Source organism: Astatotilapia calliptera, unplaced genomic scaffold (genome assembly GCF_900246225.1).
Source record: "Astatotilapia calliptera unplaced genomic scaffold, fAstCal1.2 U_scaffold_11, whole genome shotgun sequence".
Classification (NCBI taxonomy): domain Eukaryota; kingdom Metazoa; phylum Chordata; class Actinopteri; order Cichliformes; family Cichlidae; genus Astatotilapia; species Astatotilapia calliptera.
The window spans coordinates 229,038-251,582 of NW_020535630.1; the positions used below are offsets into that span (position 1 = coordinate 229,038).

At 41.3% G+C, this 22,545-nt stretch overlaps 1 protein-coding gene across 2 annotated transcripts; it reads right to left on the reverse strand.

Annotated features, from left to right (window-relative positions):
• Positions 1–1,560: 1,560 nt before the first annotated feature.
• Positions 1,561–22,545, reverse strand: LOC113017358 (NLR family CARD domain-containing protein 3-like). Of its 2 annotated transcripts, none has more exons than XM_026160511.1 (9): positions 22,311–22,545; positions 17,499–17,774; positions 17,142–17,243; positions 16,071–16,149; positions 15,723–15,909; positions 13,800–15,594; positions 13,133–13,306; positions 7,875–8,048; positions 1,561–2,156 (listed from the first exon to the last, which is right to left on the reverse strand). In XM_026160511.1, exons 2-9 carry the CDS (start codon positions 17,615–17,617, stop codon positions 2,048–2,050), a joined length of 2,739 nt encoding a protein of 912 aa, XP_026016296.1. In that variant the 5' UTR covers positions 17,618–17,774; positions 22,311–22,545; the 3' UTR covers positions 1,561–2,047. The 2 variants fall into 2 exon arrangements, with proteins under 2 accessions (XP_026016296.1, XP_026016297.1); XM_026160512.1 differs by lacking the exon at positions 1,561–2,156 and adding an exon at positions 7,540–7,791.

Genomic DNA, 22,545 nt, shown 5'->3' on the forward strand with positions numbered 1-22,545 from the left:
CATAAAAGCTAAATGCAGCTTCTCTGTGTCTGGTTCTGACTCTGGGAACTGATAAAAGACCGGATTCAGATGACCTGAGGGATCTGGAAGGTTCATACTGGGTCAGGAGGTCACTGATGTATTTTGGTCCTAAACCATTCAGAGCTTTATAGACCAGCATCAGAACTTTAAAGTCTATCCTCTGACGGACAGGCAGCCAGTGTAAAGACCTCAGAGCTGGACTGATGTGGTCCACTTTTTTGGTCTTAGTGAGGACTCGAGCAGCAGAGTTCTGAATGAGCTGTAGTTGTCTGACTGATTTTTTAGGTAGACCTGTAAAGATGCTGTTACAGTAATCAAGCCTACTAAAGATGAATGCATGGACTAGTTTTTCCAGGTCCTGTTGAGACATCAGATCTTTTATCCTTGAAATATTCTTGAGGTGATAGTAAGCTGACTTTGTTATTGTCTTAATGTGTTTTTCTAAGTTTAGGTCTGCATCCATCACTACACCCAAATTTCTCGCCTGGTTTGTGGTTTTTAGATGTATAGATTGAAGTTCTCTGGTGACCTGTAATCGTTTTTCTTTGGCGCCAAAGACTATTACCTCAGTTTTGTTTTTGTTTAGCTGGAGAAAATTGTACGGGGCCTTGGTCTCCTGGTGACATTGTGATATATATTTGTGTGTCATCTGCATAGCTACGACAGTTTATTTTGTTGTTCTTTATAATCTGTGCCAGTGGGAGCATGTAAATGTTAAACAGAAGGGGTCCCAAGATGGAACCTTGGGGAACTCCACATGTGATACTTGTCTGCTCAGATGTGAAGTTACCTATTGATACAAAGTATTTCCTGTTTTCTAAGTATGTTTTGAACCAGTTTAGTACAGTTCCTGAAAGACCTGTCCAGTTCTCCAGTCGTTTGAGTAATATGTTGTGGTCAACTGTATCAAATGCTGCACTGAGATCCAGTAAAACTAAAACTGACATTTTCCCACTGTCTGTATTCAGACATATGTCATTAAACAGCAGAAACAGGATTTGGAGGAAGATGTTATTAGATTAGAAAGAATTGTACACTGCGAATCAATGCAAGTCTTTCTATATAGACAGATCTGTAATAATCCCTCAGGTAGGTTCCTCTGGGACAGTCACAGATAGAGACACCAATTCTGACATCCTTTGAAAGCCTGACTTTGAATTTTCATCACTCGTCATGCGCACAGATGTTAATTCTACATATTCCTGGTACTGAACTCTAAATCAATATGAAGAAAATGCTCCTGCTAATCTGCATCTATGTTGATATCAAATCCTTTTCCAGCACATGGATAAATCTCTATAAATCTTTCAGTCTGATCAGAATGGGCACAGTGTTGTTATTGCAGCTCCCTGATGTTTGAAAAGCTAAATGTCCATTTTAAAGTGCTCGTGTGTAGGATTGTGTTTCCTTCCTTTGTGCAGTTCTTACAGTAAACATGTTTGAATGTTTCCTGTTCCCCTGATCCTTCTTCCTGTTGGATAAAATTGGTTTGAATAACATGTTCTTATAGGTTTTAATGAACTTCAAACTGGGATCCACTTACAAAACTGTCTCATTTTATTGGAACGATCCACATTTGCATCCATTCACGGTACATTTGACATCTGAACACATTTGTACACATGATGAAAGGACAGATGGTGTTTGTGTGTCCTTCTTAAACTTAGTGTGGATGTTTCATCATGTAGAACTACTTAGAACAAAGTCTTTGGGAACATTTGGAGAACACGTTTAGGAAAGTAACATCCTGGTAGAACATTTTCTTAAAGCAGAGCAGAGCTGCAACATAACTGTGAGGATTCAGAAGAATAAAGTCAGAATACTTTATTATTATGAAGACTAAAGTGCACCTTAATGCTGCCGATGAACACACATGTTCTTTGTGAAAGCATGTGTGAGCACAGCTGACATGCACCACACTGACCCCACTCGCCCCATTTCTTCATCCACTTCTTGCTCTTGTGCTTGAAATGAGACGCAGCAAAAGTCAGAGGCTCTAAAATCCACAAAAAGGGGGCTCGTTAGATCAGGATACTGGATGTGATCCATAGAAAACATGGATAATACACCACTTTATTTGAAGCATCTGTAGCACTGCCTCAGTTCTGGATGTTTCCACAGACTCCTCTGTGCACCTAAAGAAAGGTCAAAGGTCAGCAGCACATGTAGTTGGGACAATTCTTCAGTCGCACAAACTACACAATCATTTTCCTCCAATGACGACTTTTCACTTGCAGAAATGGTCCTGTGTGATTTCCAGGCTGTGATATAAAAACTAGTTCCTAATGGCAGCGACTCACTCAGTAAACATGTGTTTCCTTCACCAACCTCACACACAGATCCAATAAGATCAGGAAGTGGGCAGTATAGTACAATATGTGTTATTCTGTGCTGCACTGCCCAAACTAAAGATCTGCTGAAGTGTTGGAAATGATCCAGATGTTTATTTTGGACGATACAGCAGAAGATCAGACATGAAAGTGGAGATAACACAGAAGACCTGCAGCAAAGGTCAGAGGTCAGACTGGGCCCCTGGATTCAACAATGAGCCAATGATCATCAAGCAGTGACTAAAGCAGAGCCCTGACGTTCTGACATTCATCACACAGTCAGAACAAATGTCTGCTGATGACTTCATCTCATGAAACGACTGATAGATGTCAGTTCATTGATCAGCTGAGCTGCTGATCTTCATCGTCACAGAAACATTCAGCTTGTTTCAATCAGTAAATAACTCCCACTACTCCCAGTTTGAACTGTTCCCACTCAAAATGCTGTGAGAACAATGATCATTGTAGAACTTCACAAACATCACGTGTTGTTTTCCACATGTAAGATCAGCAAACACACAGAAACTTCCTGTTGCCACACACGGCCTCTAAAATCTCTTCCACGCTTTCTGTCTGAAGTCCACTCTCTGTGTCGGATCCACAGGAAACAACAAGATCTTATTAACATGTGTGGCGTGGGTGTGGTCCTTGGCCAGCTGCAGAGGAGGCGTGACGCAGTGAGCTCCCGGGGCGGCGCAGGGGCGGGGTGAACAGGTGTGCTGGGATCTGACAGTGATTGTGTCTCTTTATATGTTGGCAGTGACAGACGGAGACGGAGGTGACAGCAGAGAAAGAGAGCGCGGAGTATATGTGTCCACGTACAACCCCGAGTTCAATAAAAAGTTCTGCACTGTCAAAGTCGCTCCGGCTGGTATTTCTTGGGTCCACCGTTACAACATGGTTTTCAATGTGTCTCCTTCCAAAAAGTCCAACCAATGAACAAATGTGTGGAGGCCGAACAAAAGCATGACACATTTCTCTGTTTCTATAAACTGGAGTCAAACACAAACATGAAGAGTTTCACTGACAGACTCCAAAATGCCCCCACAGTGGATCAAAGGGAAATCCTACAGTGTGGCCAGAGACTCTTAATGGCTCCAACATCAACACATCCACAATGTTGGATCCAGTTCTGCCTCACAGAGTTACTAAGACACACCCTCTGCCAGCATCACAACAGCTCCACCTGCTTCACCTGCCTCCTCAGCATCTGTACACCTGAAGAGAAAAGAAAGGCTCCAACAGCTCAAATCTACAAAGGATTCATGAAGTTTCATCCAACAATAACATGTTTGCCTTCCACAGTGTGCTGTTAGACACCACTGTACCTCTGCCATTTCAAAAAGAGCAGCTTGGGAACATTTTGGCTCCAAACACTTTGTGTTTAAGTTCTTTGTTTTCTTTGTGAAGCCGACAACATCTGGAGCTTTGTGACTCATAGAAACATCATTTTGTTCTTTAGATGACAGCAGATTGGGACTGAATAATCAATCACTATCAAACCAATAAAGACAAACATGCTGATTTTACAGGAACTTTGTTGGAGAAGCTGCAAAGACATGAAACTGGTGGAGATCCCAAACCAGTTGATAGTGCTGGTTATTCCAAATAAAGCTGTTTCCCTTTGAGATGAAATGACTTTCTGTCCTGATATATAATAAAGATGTTGTTGTTTTTGAGCCCCTGTATTAAAAGTAGTAGAGATGGACCGATCCGATATTACGTATCGGTATCGGTCCGATACTGACCTAAATTACTGGATCAGATATCGGAGAAAAATAAAAAATGTAATCCGATCCATTAAATATCACGAAAGCACCTCACAAAACTTGCAACACGCCGTAACTCACCTCAGAACGTTAGCACGTCGGAGCAGTGTGCATCACGTGATAGAGCGGCTGTGGCATGCGGGACCTGTCGGTGGTCTGGATAGCATGTGGAGCTTCGCTAGCAACCCGGCATTTCATCTCCGACAAAGTTATCCCGAGAGAAGTAAAGCAAGTGTGTAAGTCCATCTCTGAATGTTTGTAAAGCATTCCTGCGTTAAGCTTAACAAGCGACTGCCTCTTCTTGCTGCTACTTCAATCATGAAACTGATCAATGATCAGCTGATCGGCTTTTCTGTCGCGAGTCCGTCTCTCTTGTTTGTTTTTGGCCCACTTTGCACCAGAAAGAGGAAACCAGCGGCTGAACAACAGCAGCACGTTTAATCTTGATAAGCTGTTGTTACAATTTATTTAATATTACTTTCTACACCAGGATCTTTTTCTACGTAGCTGACGGCTGGTAACTGTGCAGGGGCGGCTAAACTCTAGCAAAGTTTAGCCAGGGGGGCCGATAGGGCATTAACTGGGAAAAGGGGGCACAAAGACAGACTTTTCTTTCTTATTCTCATTTAAAATGTCGAGCTTTTAATAAATAATTATCTGAATCTTACACCCAAAGTTTTAATTTGATGTAAAATGAATAGAAGTCAATTACTGTATATAGTAACTATTAAGTCTAATATATATACCCTAGTAAGCTATAGTACTTTTTACTTTGGGAAGGTACCATCTGTGCAGTCTGCAATTTTGTTGAAGAAAGATGTTGAATCTATTTAATATTTCTTGAAAAATAATTGATTTCTGTGCATTTTTTTTCACAATGCATCAAATTAAGGTTGATTACGTCGATTGAGCATCATAAGGTGGAGCGTGAGGGGTGGTTCCCTATTTTTTATTTATTTATTTTTGTTGTTGCTGGGAGTTGGAACCCTATTAGTTAGGTTGCTTAATATTTACGCTAAGTACTCTTTAAAATACCAGAATAGGGAGGATGGTGTAGGTCTAAGTTTATTAGATTGATCAGTATTGCTGAACTATGAAATGTTTTTTTTGTATACAGGTATAACAGAATAGCTTTAGTGTAGTTGTTGTTTTAAACTTGAGTATGAACTTGCAGACTTTCAAAATGCAGCAAGATATTTTAAAAAACAGTTTTGTTGATTAAAAAACACTATATCGGATTCATATCGGTATCGGCAGATATCCAAATTTATGATATCGGTATCGGACATAAAAAAGTGGTATCGTGCCATCTCTAGTCTCTAGCAGCAAGGAGTAGGCAAGAGAAGCCATGTTCAGAAGAACAGTTCATTTTCTACAGTGTTCCATTCATGTTCAGAAGAAGGTTATAGAACTGTTAATACAGACATTTCAATCTAAATACAGCAGATATAGAAGCCTGAAAGATACACACAAGTTCACTGACTAAAAACATCTTATTATTATTTTATTTATGTATTACAGATTGATTTATTTTCTTATTAATTCTTAATTTGTTTATTTATTTTTCATATTTTGTGTTAAAAAATAAAAATAAAGAGATTTGAGAAGATTGGAATTTTTTAACCATGCCTTTCTTGTAGAAAACCTAATGCGGCCCAGCCTCACCCAGACTCTGCCTGCAGCGGCCCCCAGCTAAATTGAGTTTGAGACCCCTGTCCTACACCATAAATCAGTAAGAGAGGGTACGACCTCTCTCATGGCCCCAAGTGGTGTGTGCATGCCAGAGCACTCTGGAAGGCACACAGAGTCTTTACACACTACTAAGGATCAAACCTCTATCATTATGCAATCAATTATACAACTCTAAGCATATATGAGTAAATATTTCTAAGTATAAATGACAATCAACAATATAAACCTTACAGCTGGTTTTAATAACAGAATTTATTTGTTTCTCAAATGAGAAAGAGCTATCGAGAAACACTCCTAAATCTTTAGTTCTGAACTTTTCCAGTGGGCCAAGGTCAACATTATTAGATAATGCTAATTCTTTTCCCTTACATTATAACAATGTGAGGAGTTAATGCTAAGTATACTGCCATTAGCGGCTAATTCTAATTAGGGGTGAATAATTATTAGTAGCTAATGCTAATATCGTTTTCTCTTCCCTTTTAACAATGTGAACAGCTAGTGCTAGGTAGGCTGATGCTAGCAGCTAATGCTAATTTGACGTGAATTAGCATTATATTAGTGAGGAGTTAATGCTAAGTAGGCTGCCATTAGCTGCTAATGCTAATTTTAGATGAAAAAGCATTAGCAGCTAATGCTCATATTGTTTTCCTTTGCTTTGTAAGAATGACAGCAGCTAGTGATACGAAGTCTACCATTATTAACTATTGTTAATTTGATGTAAATTAGCATTATCCGATAATGGTAACCCTTTTCCCCTGCATTATAACGATGTCAGGAGTTAATGCTAACTAGGCTGCCATTAGGGGCTAACTCTAATTAGGTGAATAATTATTAGCAGCTAATGCTATTATTGTTTTCCCTTTTAACAATGTGAGCAGCTAATGCTAATTTGATGTGAATTAGCATTATATTAGTGAGCAGTTAATGCTAAGTAGGCTGCCATTATTAACTAATGCTACTTTGACGTGAATTAGCATTATGTGCTAATACTAATACTGTTTTCCCTTACTTTTTAACAATGTGAGCAGCTAATTCTAAGTACGCTCTTGTAAATAGGTAATTCTAATTTAGTGTGAATTAGCATTATTCAATAATGCTAACACTGTTTTCTCTTACTTATTAAAAATGATAGTAGCTAATACTAATACTCTTTCCCGTTGGGTAACAACGATGTGAGGAGTTAATGCTAAGTAGGCTGCTTTTAGAGGCTTATTCTAATTAGGGCTGAATAACTATTAGTAGCTAATGCTAATATTGTTTTCTCTTTCCTTATAACAATATGAGCAGCTAATGCTAATTTGATATGAATTAGCATTATATTAGTGAGGAGTTAATGCTAAGTAGGCTACCATTAGCAGCTAAAGCTAATTTGAGGTGAATAAGCATTAGTAGCTTATGCTAATACCCTTTTCTCTTGTTTTATAATGATGTGAGACGTTAATGCTAAATAGGCTTCCATGAGTGACTCCTTTCCCTTGCATTATAAAGATGTGAAGAGTTTATGCTAAGTAAGCTGCCATTAGCAGCTAATGCTAATACTGTTTTCCCTTTCTTTATACAACTTGAGCAGTTATTGCTAAGTAGGCCACTTTTCTCTGCTAAAGATTTCTGTGACCATGATAGAAACTCTGATAAGCTAATGCTGCTAAGCTAATGCTGTTTATGGGCCCTGTTAGAATCAATATTTCATTCTCATTCTGTTGTTTGAGAACAATAACAGAAAAATGTGCACTTGAGAACAAATTTATTGTGAATTCAGCTGTGAATGTACAGTTTGTCATTATTTAAGCTTCCATTTCCAAATGTTAGCTGACACTTTATTAGGTACACTGGCATCTATATCAGGTACACCTGTGACCTAAATGTTCCTGCAAACAGACTCCTTGGAGACCCCTACATAAATATCCATGAACTATCCAGCTAGACTAGTGTGTCTGTCCCTGAAAATATTCCTGCATGTGTGATTGTTCATGTGTCATCTGCAGGAAACAAACAGGAAGTGAGTGAAAGACACAGGAAATGTTTCCAGCTCTTCCTCCTCTATCAGATTTTCTCTCCATACCTGAGAGTGTCCAGTCTCCAGCCTGGATCCTTCAGTCCAGCCGACAGCAGCTTCATTCCTGAGGGACCTGGATGATTGTAGCTCAGGTCCAGCTCTCTCAGATGGGAGGGGTTGGAGCTCAGAGCTGAGGCCAGAGAAGTACAGCCTTCCTCTGTGATCAGACAGCCTGACAGACTGCAGACACACAAAACAACAATCTATCTGTCAACAGTTGTTTTCTCTTTGTCACAATAACATCTATCCATTTACATCCATTCAATGTAACTTTATTTATAAGTGACAATACCCAACAGACAACAACAGTCATCTGAAGCTGTTTAACAGTGTAAGGTAACAGCCTCCAATATTAGAGAGAAAGCCCCAAACATCAGACAATCGACTGTGAGCAGCACTTGGTGATGGTGGGAAGAAGAACTCCCTTTGACACAAAGATCCTCCCAGTGAAAACAGGCTCCAGGAGGAGCATCTACCATGACTGGTTGCAGGGTGAGGGGAAAGAGAAGAGATGAGCTCAGAGAGACAAGAACTAAACAGAGAGACAAAAGTTAAGGACATGCAGTAGTGACATATAAAAGCATCAGGAGTGAAAAGAGGGGAGAAGAAAGCAGAGCATCCTGGGAAGTCCACCAACAGCCTGAGCCTATAGCAGCATAACTAAGGGATGGTTCAGGGTCACCTGATCCAGCTCGAACTATAAGTTTTATCAAAAAGGAAAGTTTGAAGCTGATCTTCAAAGTAGAGAGGGTGTCTGTCTCCTGAACTCAAACTGGGAGCTGCTTCCACACCCAGTCCAACATAGCCAGGCTTTCTTTGCTGCTTTGACAAAACCTCAAATCCCAGTCAGAGATGATGAGCATCATCACAGTGATGATCATTTCTCTGTAACCCAGGCTTTCTGCTTCAGGATCTGTGCACGCTCACAGAACAAGGAGACCTTTAAACATCATTTCACTAAATGGATGGACTGAGCTCAGCCTACAGATGAACTGGTGCCAGAGATCATAAAGAACATCAAACAGTCAAATTCAACACTTTAATGGAAATATGAGATTAATGCTGCAGACAATCATGAAGCTGCTGAATTCATGAACATCAAGAATGCAGCGAGTGGTAAAATAAAGATTTGACCTCAGTGTGCTCAGTGTTCCTGTCTATTCCTAACATATTCCTAACATGATAGCTGCACTTTAGAGCTCTAAAACTGGAACTGACACATGTTTAAACTCTACATGTTACTCAGTACATTCAGTTCTGACACTCGCCCACAGTCCAACAAAGGAAACATGGAGATCACATCAGTTTGTCACCAAAGTCTAATTATTAGGGCAACTTAACCTGTTATTATCTCGTTAACTCATTAACTGATTAACGTCAGCAATTATTTTAATCACAGTTTTTAAAATCATGATTATTGTGAAAGTGCTCACTGGCTCTGAATATAAAAGCCATGGGTCACAGGAGGGATGTTGATCAGTGCTGGCTTGAAATGGGCGTCATTATGCGTCTCAGCCAATGGGAGCATTGAGGGTGGGCCTAATACTACTGCAGCGCTCACATGACCCAGGACAGAAAGAAAGGGGCGGGGACAGAAACATGGAGACAGGTACAGATCTTTGACATGTTCATTTTAAACTGTTCCAGGAGGCAGTGTTGATACAACTAAAGTTATCTGTTGTTGAAGAAGTCGGTCTGAGGAACGTTCTTAGGATCAACAAATGACGGCATGTATGAGCCTCAAGACGCAGCATCACAAGAAGAACACATGAGCTGTAGAAAAAGGAGAGACTACGAAAGCCACGGCGTTACAACATGAACCAGCTGTTACAGATGTAACACATGAGCTGCTATTAAACATGATGTATTTCTCAGTGTCCTGTCTGTGTGTGAGAGACAAACAGCCTCTGTATGTGTGTGTAAATACAGCATGAATATGTAGAGGACATGTTTGTGGATATAAGTAAATGAAAGCTCTGCGTCATTTGAATCTTCTTGTTTCTGTTGCAGGTCTGTGACTGAACTTCTGGGAGGAGAAACGTTGGTTTCATGCTCTGTGATTCTGTGTTTTGTCATCTCTCTCAGGTGATGGAGAGCTCAGGTGATGACCCCGCCTACGTGGTCAAATTCAAGTCTACATTCAGAACAGACCTGGAGACACGCAAGCAAAATGCCAACATTGTATATGTGAAAACTGCTGCTGGAGCCAGATTCAAGGAGCTCAAGTGTTTACCCAGATCTTACTGAACTTACTGCAGGAACAGAGGGTTGTTGGAGGGAAACCTGTGGAAGCAACAACATCCGAGCCACCAGAGAAGAAGTTGGCCCTGTTGGTGCTTCATCAGAGTGTGAACAGGAGGAAGACTCAGCTGAGAACAGTGTGGTGGACACAGAGCAGAGCCCACCATCAGTACAGAGGCCTGTCCATTAGAGTGCTGCTCCAACATGCAGCACATGTACTTGGCCACAGCTGCAACATCTGTACCTGTGAAAGCTTCTTCTCTGTTGCTGCTCATATTGTGCAGAAGAAGAGAGTTTCTTTATCATCAGAAAATGTCAATGAGCTTGTGAGTCTTAGCAGCTGGCTCGGTGCAGAGGAGGAAGAACATGTCAGTCAGAGGAAGATAAATGCAGTTCATGTTGTCAACTCAACCTGGACTGTTGAAAGAGTTTTTCTTTGTCTGGTTTCTGACTGAGATTCTCCAAAGGAAATCCAGCACAAACACACACTTCACACACTCAAAGTCCTGCACAGTAAATGAGCTGATGAGCGTTTGTGCTGCTGCCTGATAACAGAACAATAGTTCTGCTGCTTCCTGTTCTGCAAACACACATTTATAAATGTTCACTTGCTGTTGATCAAAGGTATGTTGGTGGCTCTGGACGCTGAGGGAACTTTGTAAAAAACTAGATCAAATGTTAACGTCCTGGCAGAGGCAAAGAACTTTGATTTGATATTTGATTAGATTCATGTTTCAGCTCAGACTGACAGAAATATTTGAACTGCTGCTGTGTTAAAGGGAACACTGCTGTTAGAAAGCACCTGATCTGTTTCTGCACACTGAATGTTGCACTTCTCATACTGCAGTACTATTAAAATAAGTACACAATGCACTACTTTTGAACTCATGATTGAATGTTGCTGTAACAAAGCCATTAATGTGATTCAAAGTGTTCATGGTTTCCCAGCACAACAAATGATTGCACAAGTGTGACTGATCCACTTTCTAATGTGTGTGTAGCCCACACTGTGTGTCACTGTGTCACAGGTGAGTCTGTGTGTCCAGGTTCTATGAGGACAACAGGATATAGTGACTGAGTCCAGCAGCTTAAAGTCTGACTCCATCCTCCATTTAAATAACTCACAGCAACAACTGAATAGCTTTGCCTTTGTGTAGCTGACACTTCATTTTAATGTCCTTCTATTCTGGTTCATCTGGTCTCAGTTTCTATAAGCACACAGGTTTCATCAGGACTCTATGACCTCAGTAATCTTTGCTGGGCCTTAATGCTCTGAACAAAGCTGCACAGCACAAGACTAAATAGAAATGAATCAGTCTTTCATTCTCACTGCTGTTTGACTTCAGCTCTCAATGTCCCACCATAACCCATGGAAAGAATTACTGTCCATCCAGGCTGCTGAACATGAAGCTGATGAAGGTGGAGTATTGTGAGGGCTGATGGAGATGATGATGAGAATCCAGGAGCAGTGGGTGGATGGCAGCATCAGCATGAAGGATCAGTGTGAGAACACATCATCATCCACAAAGGAAACCAGTCTGAGTGTCTGACGCTCTTGTTAGAAAGACGCAGTCCCAGCAGTTAGCTTGTCTGCTAGTTAGCTGAGAGCTAGCTCACTTGTACATTGAATACCAAACTGTGTAAACCAGGGGTGTCAAACATATGGCCCGTGGGCCAAATCCAGCCCTTGAGATAATTTCATATGTCAAATATTGATGAATTTTCAGGCTTGCTGATAATCAATGTGAGCACGGCTGAGGTTTTATTCTGATGAGCAAACCATGTGGCCAAACACTTTAAGAGACAGACTGGGATCATACCATTATGTGAAAGAGGACATGTCCCATAGACAGCAAGGGTAGTGGTAGAGACCAGTACACAGAGAAATGGGAGCTGTACTGAAATGCAAGCGTGTCAGGAAAGAGTGAAAAGGCAAAATGAGCAGCATCTGGCTGCATTTCAGTGATATTGGAGACCACAAAGCTGAGTGCAACATTTATACAGGAGATATACAGGAGACGCTGAGAGTAGAACTGATAAAATTAGGAGCTGGCTAAAGTGAGACCCATTTTTATTTCCACCCATTTTCCACTGTGGAGGACAAAAGGTTTCAAACTGGTCCAGGTCTTAAACCTCACGTGTTCTTCCTAATAGCAGTAAATGGATAGAAATAAGGCTTTTATGAAAACACTGAATAAAACTTGCTGCCTTTAAAAAGACTAAATGTACAGTTCAGTATTGAATACTACATAAAATAAACTATATATAAAGTGTGTCTGAATGGCAGAGATGCAGAAATATGTGCATGTAGCACAGAGCCACGGCTCAGTGTCTGAATGAGTCTCACAGACCTGAATGTGCTGTTGAAGCCATTTATAATTATAACGTAATTCTTTACTCGTTTGATCTGCTCCTTACCACAAGCCACCAGACGTAGAAGGTTTTGGACTTTTAACTATATTTTCTGAAGTTTTACAACTTTTCTTACTGTTAAAAACCTCGTTATGGCCATTCATGCTGTACAAAGTAATTAGACATGTGTGGTATCTACAGAAACGTCAGAATCTCAGCTAAAAGTTCACAAAACCATCTCAACAACCACCAAACAGCTAAAACAGCAGGTGAACAGATTACACAAAAAAGATGTAAACACAAATCCCCCTGATCATCTGTTTTTTAAACATGAAGCGTAGTTTTGGACGTTCATTTACTGCTGGTTCAGTGAATTTTGGTTGGACAGTGATGAAACCTGCAGCCTCAGAATCTGTGAGAAGTCTGCTTTCAGCACGCAACAGCATTGTTGTGTTGTGTGGATTCACCTCTGCAAACTCATCACTGTTTCACCATCATGTTTCTACTTAGACAATAACAAAGGAAGCAGTTCCCAGGAACTACTTCCTGTCTTGTTAACATAAGAGTATGTTGCCCTTCAAAACACCTCCACTTCTCCTCTTATTAGAGGACTGCCTTATTATTAATCTGCTAATTCTGTCAGTTGATGAAAGAAAAATGCTTGATCTCACCTGAGAGTTTCCAGTGTACAGTGTGGACTCTTCAGTCCTTCAGACAGAAGCTTCACGCCTGAATCCTTCAGGTTGATGTTACTCAGGTCCAGCTGTCTCAGATTAGAGGTCTGAGAGCTGAGACCTGAGGCCAGAGCTTCACAGCTTCTCTCTGACAGGTCACAGTGACTCAGTCTGAAAAATAACAGATAAACAATTACAAAAATAAAACACTTCTGTTGAAGTGTAATGAGATACTATTATATTTAGCAATATTTCATCTTGTTTTGTCAGGAAACTGAGCACTGATGCAGAGCAACATGTGGAGAGAATCAGAGGAGAAGAAGTGAAGAGAGAACAGCAGTAAAACAACACTGAATTGTTCAGTGTGCTTTTGATATCAACAGAATGTGTCAAATTTCTTTATTTTGTATTTGTTTTAGTAGAATTGATGATTATCACTTAGATAACAACCACAGGCCAGGTCTAAATTGCACTTTGGTGACAGTTACACCCAGAAATATTTCAGAAACGTGGACAATTTGTGCTCCATTGTATTCAGTATTGAACAAACTGAGTACCGATGACCACTTAATATTTTTGATATTTTATTTGAGTTGTTCCACCTGATCTGTGTTAACTAGAATAAACATTTAAAAGCTAAAGCTATGATCACATATGTACTTACAGAGCTTTGTTGGAGGCTTTGACCACTGGCAGCAGCCTCAGAAGAGCCTCCTCTGAAGCAGAGTATTTCTGCAGGTCAAACACATCCAGATCTTCTTCTGATGACAGTAAGATGAAGACCAGAGCTGACCACTGAGCAGGAGACAGTTTATCTGTGGAGAGACTTCCTGATCTCAGGGACTGTTGGATCTCCTCCACTAGAGAACGATCATTCAGTTCATTCAGACAGTGGAACAGATTGATGCTTTTCTCTGCAGACAGATTCTTACTGAGCTTCTTCTTGATGTACTGAACTGTTTTCTTATTGGTCAGTGAGCTGCTTCCTGTCTGTGTCAGCAGACCTCGTAGGAGACTCTGATTAGTCTGCAGTGAAAGACCCAGGAGGAAGCGGAGGAACAAGTCCAGGTGTCCATTTGGACTCTGTAAGGCCTTGTTCACAGCACTCTGGTGGAGAGACTCTTTTTTTCTAAAAAAACTAGACCGCTTGGAGGTTGTTTGTTGTTGTTCCATCAGATTGAGTCCAGAGTTGATGAAGGTCAGATGGACATGAAGAGCAGCCAGAAACTCCTGAACACTCAGATGGATGAAGCAGAACACCTTGTCCTGGTACAGTCCTCTCTCCTCTTTAAAGATCTGTGTGAACACTCCTGAGTACACTGAGGCTGCTCTGATATCGATGCCACACTCTGTCAGGTCTGATTCATAGAAGATCAGGTTTCCTTTCTGCAGCTGATCAAAAGCCAGTTTTCCCAGAGACTCCATCATCTTCCTGCTCTCTGGACTCCAGTGTGGATCTGTCTCAGCTCCTCCATCATACTTGACCTTCTTCACTTTGGCCTGAACCACCAGGAAGTGGATGTACATCTCAGTCAGGGTCTTGGGCAGCTGTCCTCCCTCTCTGGTTTCCAGCACATCCTCCAGAACTGTAGCAGTGATCCAGCAGAAGACTGGGATGTGGCACATGATGTGGAGGCTTCGTGATGTCTTGATGTGGGAGATGATCCTGCTGGCCTGCTCCTCATCTCTGAATCTCTTCCTGAAGTACTCCTCCTTCTGTGGGTCAGTGAACCCTCTGACCTCTGTCACCATGCCAACACAGTCAGGAGGGATCTGATTGGCTGCTGCAGGTCGTGTGGTTATCCAGAGGCGAGCAGAGGGAAGCAGTTTCCCCCTGATGAGGTTTATCAGCAGCACATCCACTGAGGTGGACTTTCTAGGGTCAGTTAGGATTGTAGTTTTGTGGAAGTCCAGAGGAAGTCGACACTCATCCAGACCATCAAAGATGAACACAACCTGGAAGTCTTCAAAGCTGCAGATTCCTGCTTCTTTGGTTTCAGTAAAGAAGTGATGAACAAGTCCCACCAAGCTGAACTTTTCCTCTTTCAGCACATTCAGCTCTCTGAAAGTGAATGGAAATATGAACTGGATGTCCTGGTTGGCTTTGTCTTCAGCCCAGTCCAGGCTGTATTTCTGTGTTAAGACTGTTTTCCCAATGCCAGCCACTCCCTTTGTCAGCACTGTTCTGATTGGTTCATCTCTTCCAGGTGAGGCTTTAAAGATGTCTTCTTGTCTGATGGTTGTTTCTGGTCTGTCTGGTTTCCTGGATGCTGTTTCAATCTGTCTGACCTCATGTTCATCATTGACCTCTGCAGTCCCTCCCTCTGTGATGTAGAGCTCTGTGTAGATCTGATTCAGGAGGGTTGGGTTTCCTGCTTTAGCGATGCCCTCAAACACACACTGGAACTTCTTCTTCAGGGTGGATTTAAGGTTACGATGACAAACTGCAGCTTGAAGTTCTGAATGAGAAGAAAAATAAACACTCAATTCCAAAAAGAACTAATCTTTAAAACATGTTGCTCCATCTTCCATCTCTGGAAAATGTTCATTTATCCAGCAGCTTAAATCTTTAGATAAATCCTCTTACTGCTCTGCAGACGGTCAGCCAGCTCCTCCTGCTTCATTCTCCTCAGGAAGTCCACTGTGATCTTCACAAATGCCTCTCTGCTGCTGCTCCTCTGACTCTCTAAGCATTCTGGGTAATCTGGACTCAGAACCTTCTGGATCTTCTTCAGCTCGTTCTTCACAAAAGTGATGATGTTGTCCTCCAGCAGCTGGAACAGAATATTTATGAATGAGCCAATCAGACTGAAATCATGGAGCCAAACATCAGATCCATGTTGGACACACTGACGATCCACTGGTCTACAAAGAGCAGCATGGAGATGACTGTGAACAGAACAGATGTAACAGTAGTTGTTGTACATGTACAGACCATAAATATGGAGTCCAGCTGTGTTTGATGCTGCTGGGCAGACTGACCACTGGGAACCTCTGAGCTCTGCTGCTCCACTCTGTGGAGGAACCATGAAGGATTAGATCAACACAGGATAAAGATCCAGGAGTTTCTGCTCAAATAACTTCATCTGAATCAAGTCTGTCAAGTTTTAAACTCTCAGATTGTGAACATATCAGTAATTTTCAGTCTGTTTTCATGGACGTCCTTTCAGTGGTGATGTCAGGGATGATTTTGAAGAAGCTCATCAAACTGAACCATCAGCAGATCACTGCTCCAAAACCAGAACATGATCCGAGTCTCCCTCCACCACCAGAACACCAGCTTTACTAACGTGGTAGATCAGTGTAGTACAGATCAATAACTGATGAGTCATTTGATCAAAATCACTGAGTGCTTCACGTCTGACCCTCTGATGCTTCTGTAGACATTTTGCATATTTAATGAATGTCTGACAGTTTTACATTCATTCTATGAACACAGTGGAAATGTTGTGTTATAGTCTCCATGTTGTTTCCAGCATCATAAATTCTTAAGTTCAGAAAATTAGATTCTTTCTTCACAGCTGAAAAACAACAACATTTATTCTCTATTGAAATCTGCATCGTCCACTCCAAAGGTCACAATCTGAAGGTAACATCTGGTTTTGTTCCCTGTGGTTAACTCTGAGCATCAGTATGGTGGGATTTATCCACTACATCCACACCACTGTGGTTCAGTGTTGTCCTGATGGAGTAACAGCAGCCAGTATGATCCAGGCTTTAGCTGCTGGGTCTCTGTGTGACCTCTCAGACTGTTTAACAGATCAGACACAAAGAGAATCAGAGCAGCTCTGTTCTTTAAAGACAAACATGAACCCACTCAGGTCACACTTTCCCCACAGATATGAGCATCACTGTCCTCAAACAGCAAATGACCAAGTCGAACATTTGGATCTTTTCTCTTTCATTGTTTTCTTTTTAATGAATCTTTGTAACAATCTGAGGATGTTTCAGGTCATATTTATCCAGGAAACACAAACATGTAAAGGAGTCATCACAGCTCTCTGACCTCGTTGCTCCAGGGTCACCACTGAAGCCTGGATTATAATCTTTGGACCAGTCACTCCTCACAGACGGACAGCTGGACCCTGCAGACTGTGACCTCTGACCTCTGCAGACACAAACATGATTGAAGCAGCTGTGATCACACAGACTGCAGATAATGCAGCTGTTTCCTGTCAGTAACATCCTCTTAGATTAGAGTTCAGCTTTTTACAGGAAAACTGGACAAAACTGATTTTTGTTACAAACTCATTTTCATTTCCTCTCAGCTCACAAACACAGTCAGACAATCAACCAGAGTCAACACTGATTATAATGTCAGTGCAGAATTATTTCTGTTACTCAGTGAGTTCAGCTCTCTGACCTCGTTGCTCCAGGTTCACCACTGAAGTCTGGATTATAATCTTTGGACCGGTCACTCCTCACAGACGGACAGCTGGACCCTGCAGACTCTGCTCTGTCCTCCTCTTCCTCCATCATCATCTTCAGTCAGTCTGAGAGGTAAACCACAAACACTCAGTGAGTTCACATTAACAGGAGGAACTGAGTTACAGTCGCTGACCTCTGACCTGTCATGTGACCATGAAACCAGGTCAATATGTCTGTAGGTTCAGTCATCCAGGTCATGTGATCTAAGGAGCTTGGAGAGAAAAGAGACGTCTTTAAGTTTCTGGAAGACGTTTCATCTGAGAAGCTTCTTCAGCTCTAAAACCAAACGGTGGAGAGTCCCAGATATTTAAACCTGAGAGGGAAAGAAAGCATGTCGCTGACCCACCACTGATGTTATTTCAAGGAGGAAACTGAGAGCCTTTGCACCAGGAGCACAAACATCAGCTCCAGCAATGATCCACTGATGTGTTTTTATTCCATGTATGAATGTTGTTATTGACAGAGATGACGTTTGTGTGTCAGTGATGCAGTGACTGTTGTTGTTACCTGTACAGGCTGGTTAGACTCTATGAAACAGATCATACAGATCTCTGCATGTTAGAAGAGACTATTAAAGGTCATGAATGAGACAAAGGCAGGGAGGCGTCCTTTACAGCTAAACAGCAGAGTGAGAGAACAGCCAGCACCTCTACATTTATCACATTATACAGCACATGTATGATACTGACAGGGATGAGAAGAATTTAGTGATTCTGATCCCATCATTGATATTACTTATTGATTCTCAGTAGCTCTGCTCTGACAGTCACCACCATCACTGAGCAGCATATCAAAGACATTTGTGCACATTAACTGCATGTTGTGGCTCAAATGTTTGTGCATGTTGGAGGCATTTCCTCTTTGTTGTGATCAGTGTTGGTCATTACTCAAAACAGTCATTATTACACATATTACACAGAACACTTTAATTAAAAGTAATGGAGTACGTTACTTCATTACTCCTCATAACATTACTTTGATGTTAAAATGAACAAATGAGCATGTAACAACATAAAGCTGAGGTACAGCCCCACACACCAACACAGATCCTGATGAGGTCACGTGATGTTTCTCTGAGTGTTTATGAACACAAATCAAAGATGAAACAGCACAAAGACACTTCAAAGTGATTCTACTGTAGAAACATGAACAGGTAGAAACCTGCAGCCTGACTGCTCATCACTTTGTTACCTGTTCAAGTTCAGCCGCAGCAGCTCACTTTATCACGGTGCTGGTCTGGGGTCAGTGTTTACTCAGCTTTAACTAGTGATGTGACGTTCTGTATCGAGGCTTCGAAGCGTGTGTCGAGTAATGGAGGGGGCGTTTCCGCGAAGCGCGTATCCAGGCTTGCTTCATTTATGGGAGGAGCTGAAAATGATGACGTCCGAAGCCTCGCTGCCCGGCTGTACCACGTGACTGGTTCAGGAAGCGGTTCGAACTTTGCCGCGAGCTATGACAGCGATATAAACCCCTCAGACAAAATGTGGGCGTTTGATGGAGAGTTGCGGTTAGTGAGAGTTAGAGACAGTTTAGAAAAAAAAAATCGCCTACGACCTGCCACAGTGGAGAAACTGTTTCTTTTTAACAAAAACCAATGATGTGTCCCCTAAACACTAATCACTGTCCTTGCCTCAATGTTACAAAAGCACAACCACTGTCCACACCTCACCTCACAGTATATGATCATTTCCATTTTAGGCATTTCCAAATAATCATGTTCCATACTGCCAGTATAAATATACACAGTACACTGCATCACTACAATATACATGTTTTACACACTCCTTCTGTTGTTGACATTTACAGGCTGTGTGCAAAAAGGCCACACTCTTCAAATTCATCAGCTGCTCTGCTATCAGTCCACTAGGTGGAGCCTGAAGCACACACGATGCATTCACTGACACACACTGAGTCACTGTGACTGGAAGCTTCAGTCAGTCCAACACGTGTGAACATTTTAAACCTTTCAGTTGATGGACTACTTTTAATTAACTGCTTTAGCCCACTTACAATGAAAATTTAAAAAAATCTTGTTCATGACGTGTGTAGTATGTTAACACTATTGGAAGGAAAAAAAAAACTTGAACTCCAATTTTGAAAACACAACTTTCTTTTTTTTTATAAAGCTCTGACTTGTATTATGAGTCTGTGGTCTGGGAGAGAGTCTGTAACTCTGTCTGCAACATACAGTAAATAATGACCAATGTTGGTGATAGAGGATTTTTATTATGCAATATGATCAAGTATAATCAAATGTGCTTTATATTCAAATACAATATAATCAAGTGTGTTTTATTTTCTAGTGTTCATATATTTTCACGTAACTGAGTCTATTTGTTAACACAAACGCAATGTATTCTTTTTTAGTATCTGTGATGTCAGATAAGCATGATAAACTTCTGTATTCTTTACCCCAGTCTGAAAGGTCAGACAGGTTGAGATAATGCCTGAACTCTCCTCCTGTAACTGAAAAGAGGAAGTACTATGTAATCAGTTTCTTACCCTATAAATAAAGGAACAAGACATGCATTCTGTGTGTGTGATTTTGCTGAGAGGCACACACCCATGCGCATGTCTTAAAACTCTCTGATTTGGTCTGCAAGTGTCTTATTTTCTCTTACTTGTGAAAATAAATGTCAAAACCCCTGACAGTTGGGCAGTTAATTATATAGTTACTTCTTCAAAAAAGTAACTGAGTTATGCAAACAAAGTTTTTTGCAGCTGTTTACCTAAAAATGCAGCCAAGGTGTTTTTTTAAAATAAACATTTCAAACTATTTACAGAACAATCAGCTGTTCTGCATCAAATCTGATGCCACACAAATTATTTGTGCCGCTCCAAAAAATAATCCCTGTCCTCTATGAGATGAAGGAGAACAACAGCCTGATACCTGCAGGCCTGACAGCAGCAGATGTGTCACTGCTGTAACACCTGTAACACTCAGCAGTCGCCTCATTGTTCTGACACACACAACAACACTATTGACTACACTACACACTAACTACACACTAACTACACACTAACTACACAAGATTTGCTCTAAACGCCTCAAATCTCTCACATCTCAAACACGCCGTCACTCCGTTTCTTAACAACTAAATGCCATGTTTTGATTGGTTTACTTTAATTTCAATTCAGGTTAGAATTCTTTTTGTGTGCGCAACACAGATTTTCTCTGCGCAGAGACCGTGCCAACAGTGCGCAAATCAGAATCAGAATCAGAAAGGGGTTTATTGCCAAATGTTGAGCAGGTTTACAACATTAGGAAATTGCTGCGGTGCTTCAGTGCAAACAAACTGTCATAAATTGCGCTTAAATAGACATGAAAAAAATAAAAGTAGGAATAAGAATTAAAAGTGCTACGTAGAAAGATATGTGCATGAGATATACATGAGATATATACATGAGAATAAGAATTAAGAGTGCTGCGTAGAAAGATATATACATGAGTGCAGGTGGTGATCAGTGCCAAACATGGAATGAATGATGCAGTGACACAGCGTAGGGTCATGTGTTAGTGGCGGGGACAGTCATACGGTTATTGTTCATGTGTCCAACAGCAGAGGGGAAAAAAACTGTTCTTATGGCGAGAGGTTCTGGTGCGAATGGACCGGAGCCTCCTGCCTGAGGGGAGCAGGTCAAACAGACTGTGTCCAGGGTGAGAAGGGTCAGCTGAGATCCGAGCTGCACGCCGCAGTGTCCTGGAGGTGTACAGGTCCTGCAGAGATGGGAGTCTGCAGCCAATCACCTTCTCAGCAGAGCGCACAACACGCTGCAGTCTCTGTTTGTCCCTGATAGTGGCTCCAGCGTACCACACGGTGATGGAGGAGGTGAGGATGGACTCGATGATTGCAGTGTAGAACTGCATCATCGTCCGTGTTGGCAGGTTGAATTGCGCACATGCGCAGCTTAGAGGGAACATTGCTCACAAGGTGACTACCAATAAAAATGAGTGTGCTTCACTGTCAGAGCTACGGTGATTCAACCAGTAGGTCGAATGACTTGATAATAAAAATGTTTATTTGATGCTTTGCATTGAGGCGCATTGTTGAATTTGCAGGGACACAATAACCACAGATCAGTTGTTCAAACCACTACAGTAGGGAGCCATGTTATGAATAATAATAATACTAATAATAATGTTAATTTAAGTAATTGTTTTTGACTGAACATCACATATAATGTAACAAGCAGAAAATTCAGGTTAAGTGCATTATCAGCATTTGGAGGAGCTCCTTATCCTTCTCTTTACTGCTCACCTCTTACAAAGTGTTCACACAGTTTGCTAGCCTCTGTCAGCCTGCTAGCTATGCTAACAAGTCTACTACACACACTTGATTCGGTCACATGACAGACAGCAGAGATAGCTGCTCTGCTAGCTAAGCTAACTCATGTTAAAGGTCAAAGAAATGAGGCGATGCTGCTGGGAGTTACGTCACAGACTAGCAGAATTTAGTTATTCAGCATAATATTTAATCCTTATTATCTGCTCCTCTCACCTCTGTTTACATCTAAAAACAAGAAAATTTAGCCAACAGTTTATTAGCTTTGGTGAAATTATAAACAGGCATCAGCGCAGTCACCTATACTGTGCTTTAATGCTAGAGCAGCAGGAACACCAGTTAATCTAAAATCTCCTTTTCTCTCTGAAACAAAGTGACAGCAGGCTGAGTCAAAGACAGAAACCTTATTTAAACACCAAATATTCACTTCCTGATCCAGGATTCAAAGAGGACGTTGAACTTACTCAGCTTCTTCCAATGAACGTCTTCACTCTGCAGCTCTCTGCTGTCTGGACCAGGTCTGTGTAGAAACAGAGAAAATCCTCTGCTTCTTCTCCGTCAGCAGTCGTCTGTGTCTGCAGACTGCGTCACATTAAACACTTCACACCAGCAAAGAGGCTGAAGCTCACAGGTCAACGGTCAGCTGCTGCACTGTGTATAACAATTCACTTTTGAACAGTAGATAGCCTGTAGGCGTCT

Excerpts from the sequence above, each read along its gene's own strand:
- LOC113017358 (XM_026160511.1), bottom strand. The coding sequence starts at position 17,617 with ATGATGATGGAGGAAGAGGAGGACAGAGCAGAGTCTGCAGGGTCCAGC. Across the intron at positions 16,150-17,141 it reads GGTGACCCTGGAGCAACGAG|AGTGGAGCAGCAGAGCTCAG; the intron begins GTCAGAGAGCTG and ends GTTCCTCCACAG. Across the intron at positions 15,595-15,722 it reads GGCTGACCGTCTGCAGAGCA|AACTTCAAGCTGCAGTTTGT; the intron begins GTAAGAGGATTT and ends CTTCTCATTCAG.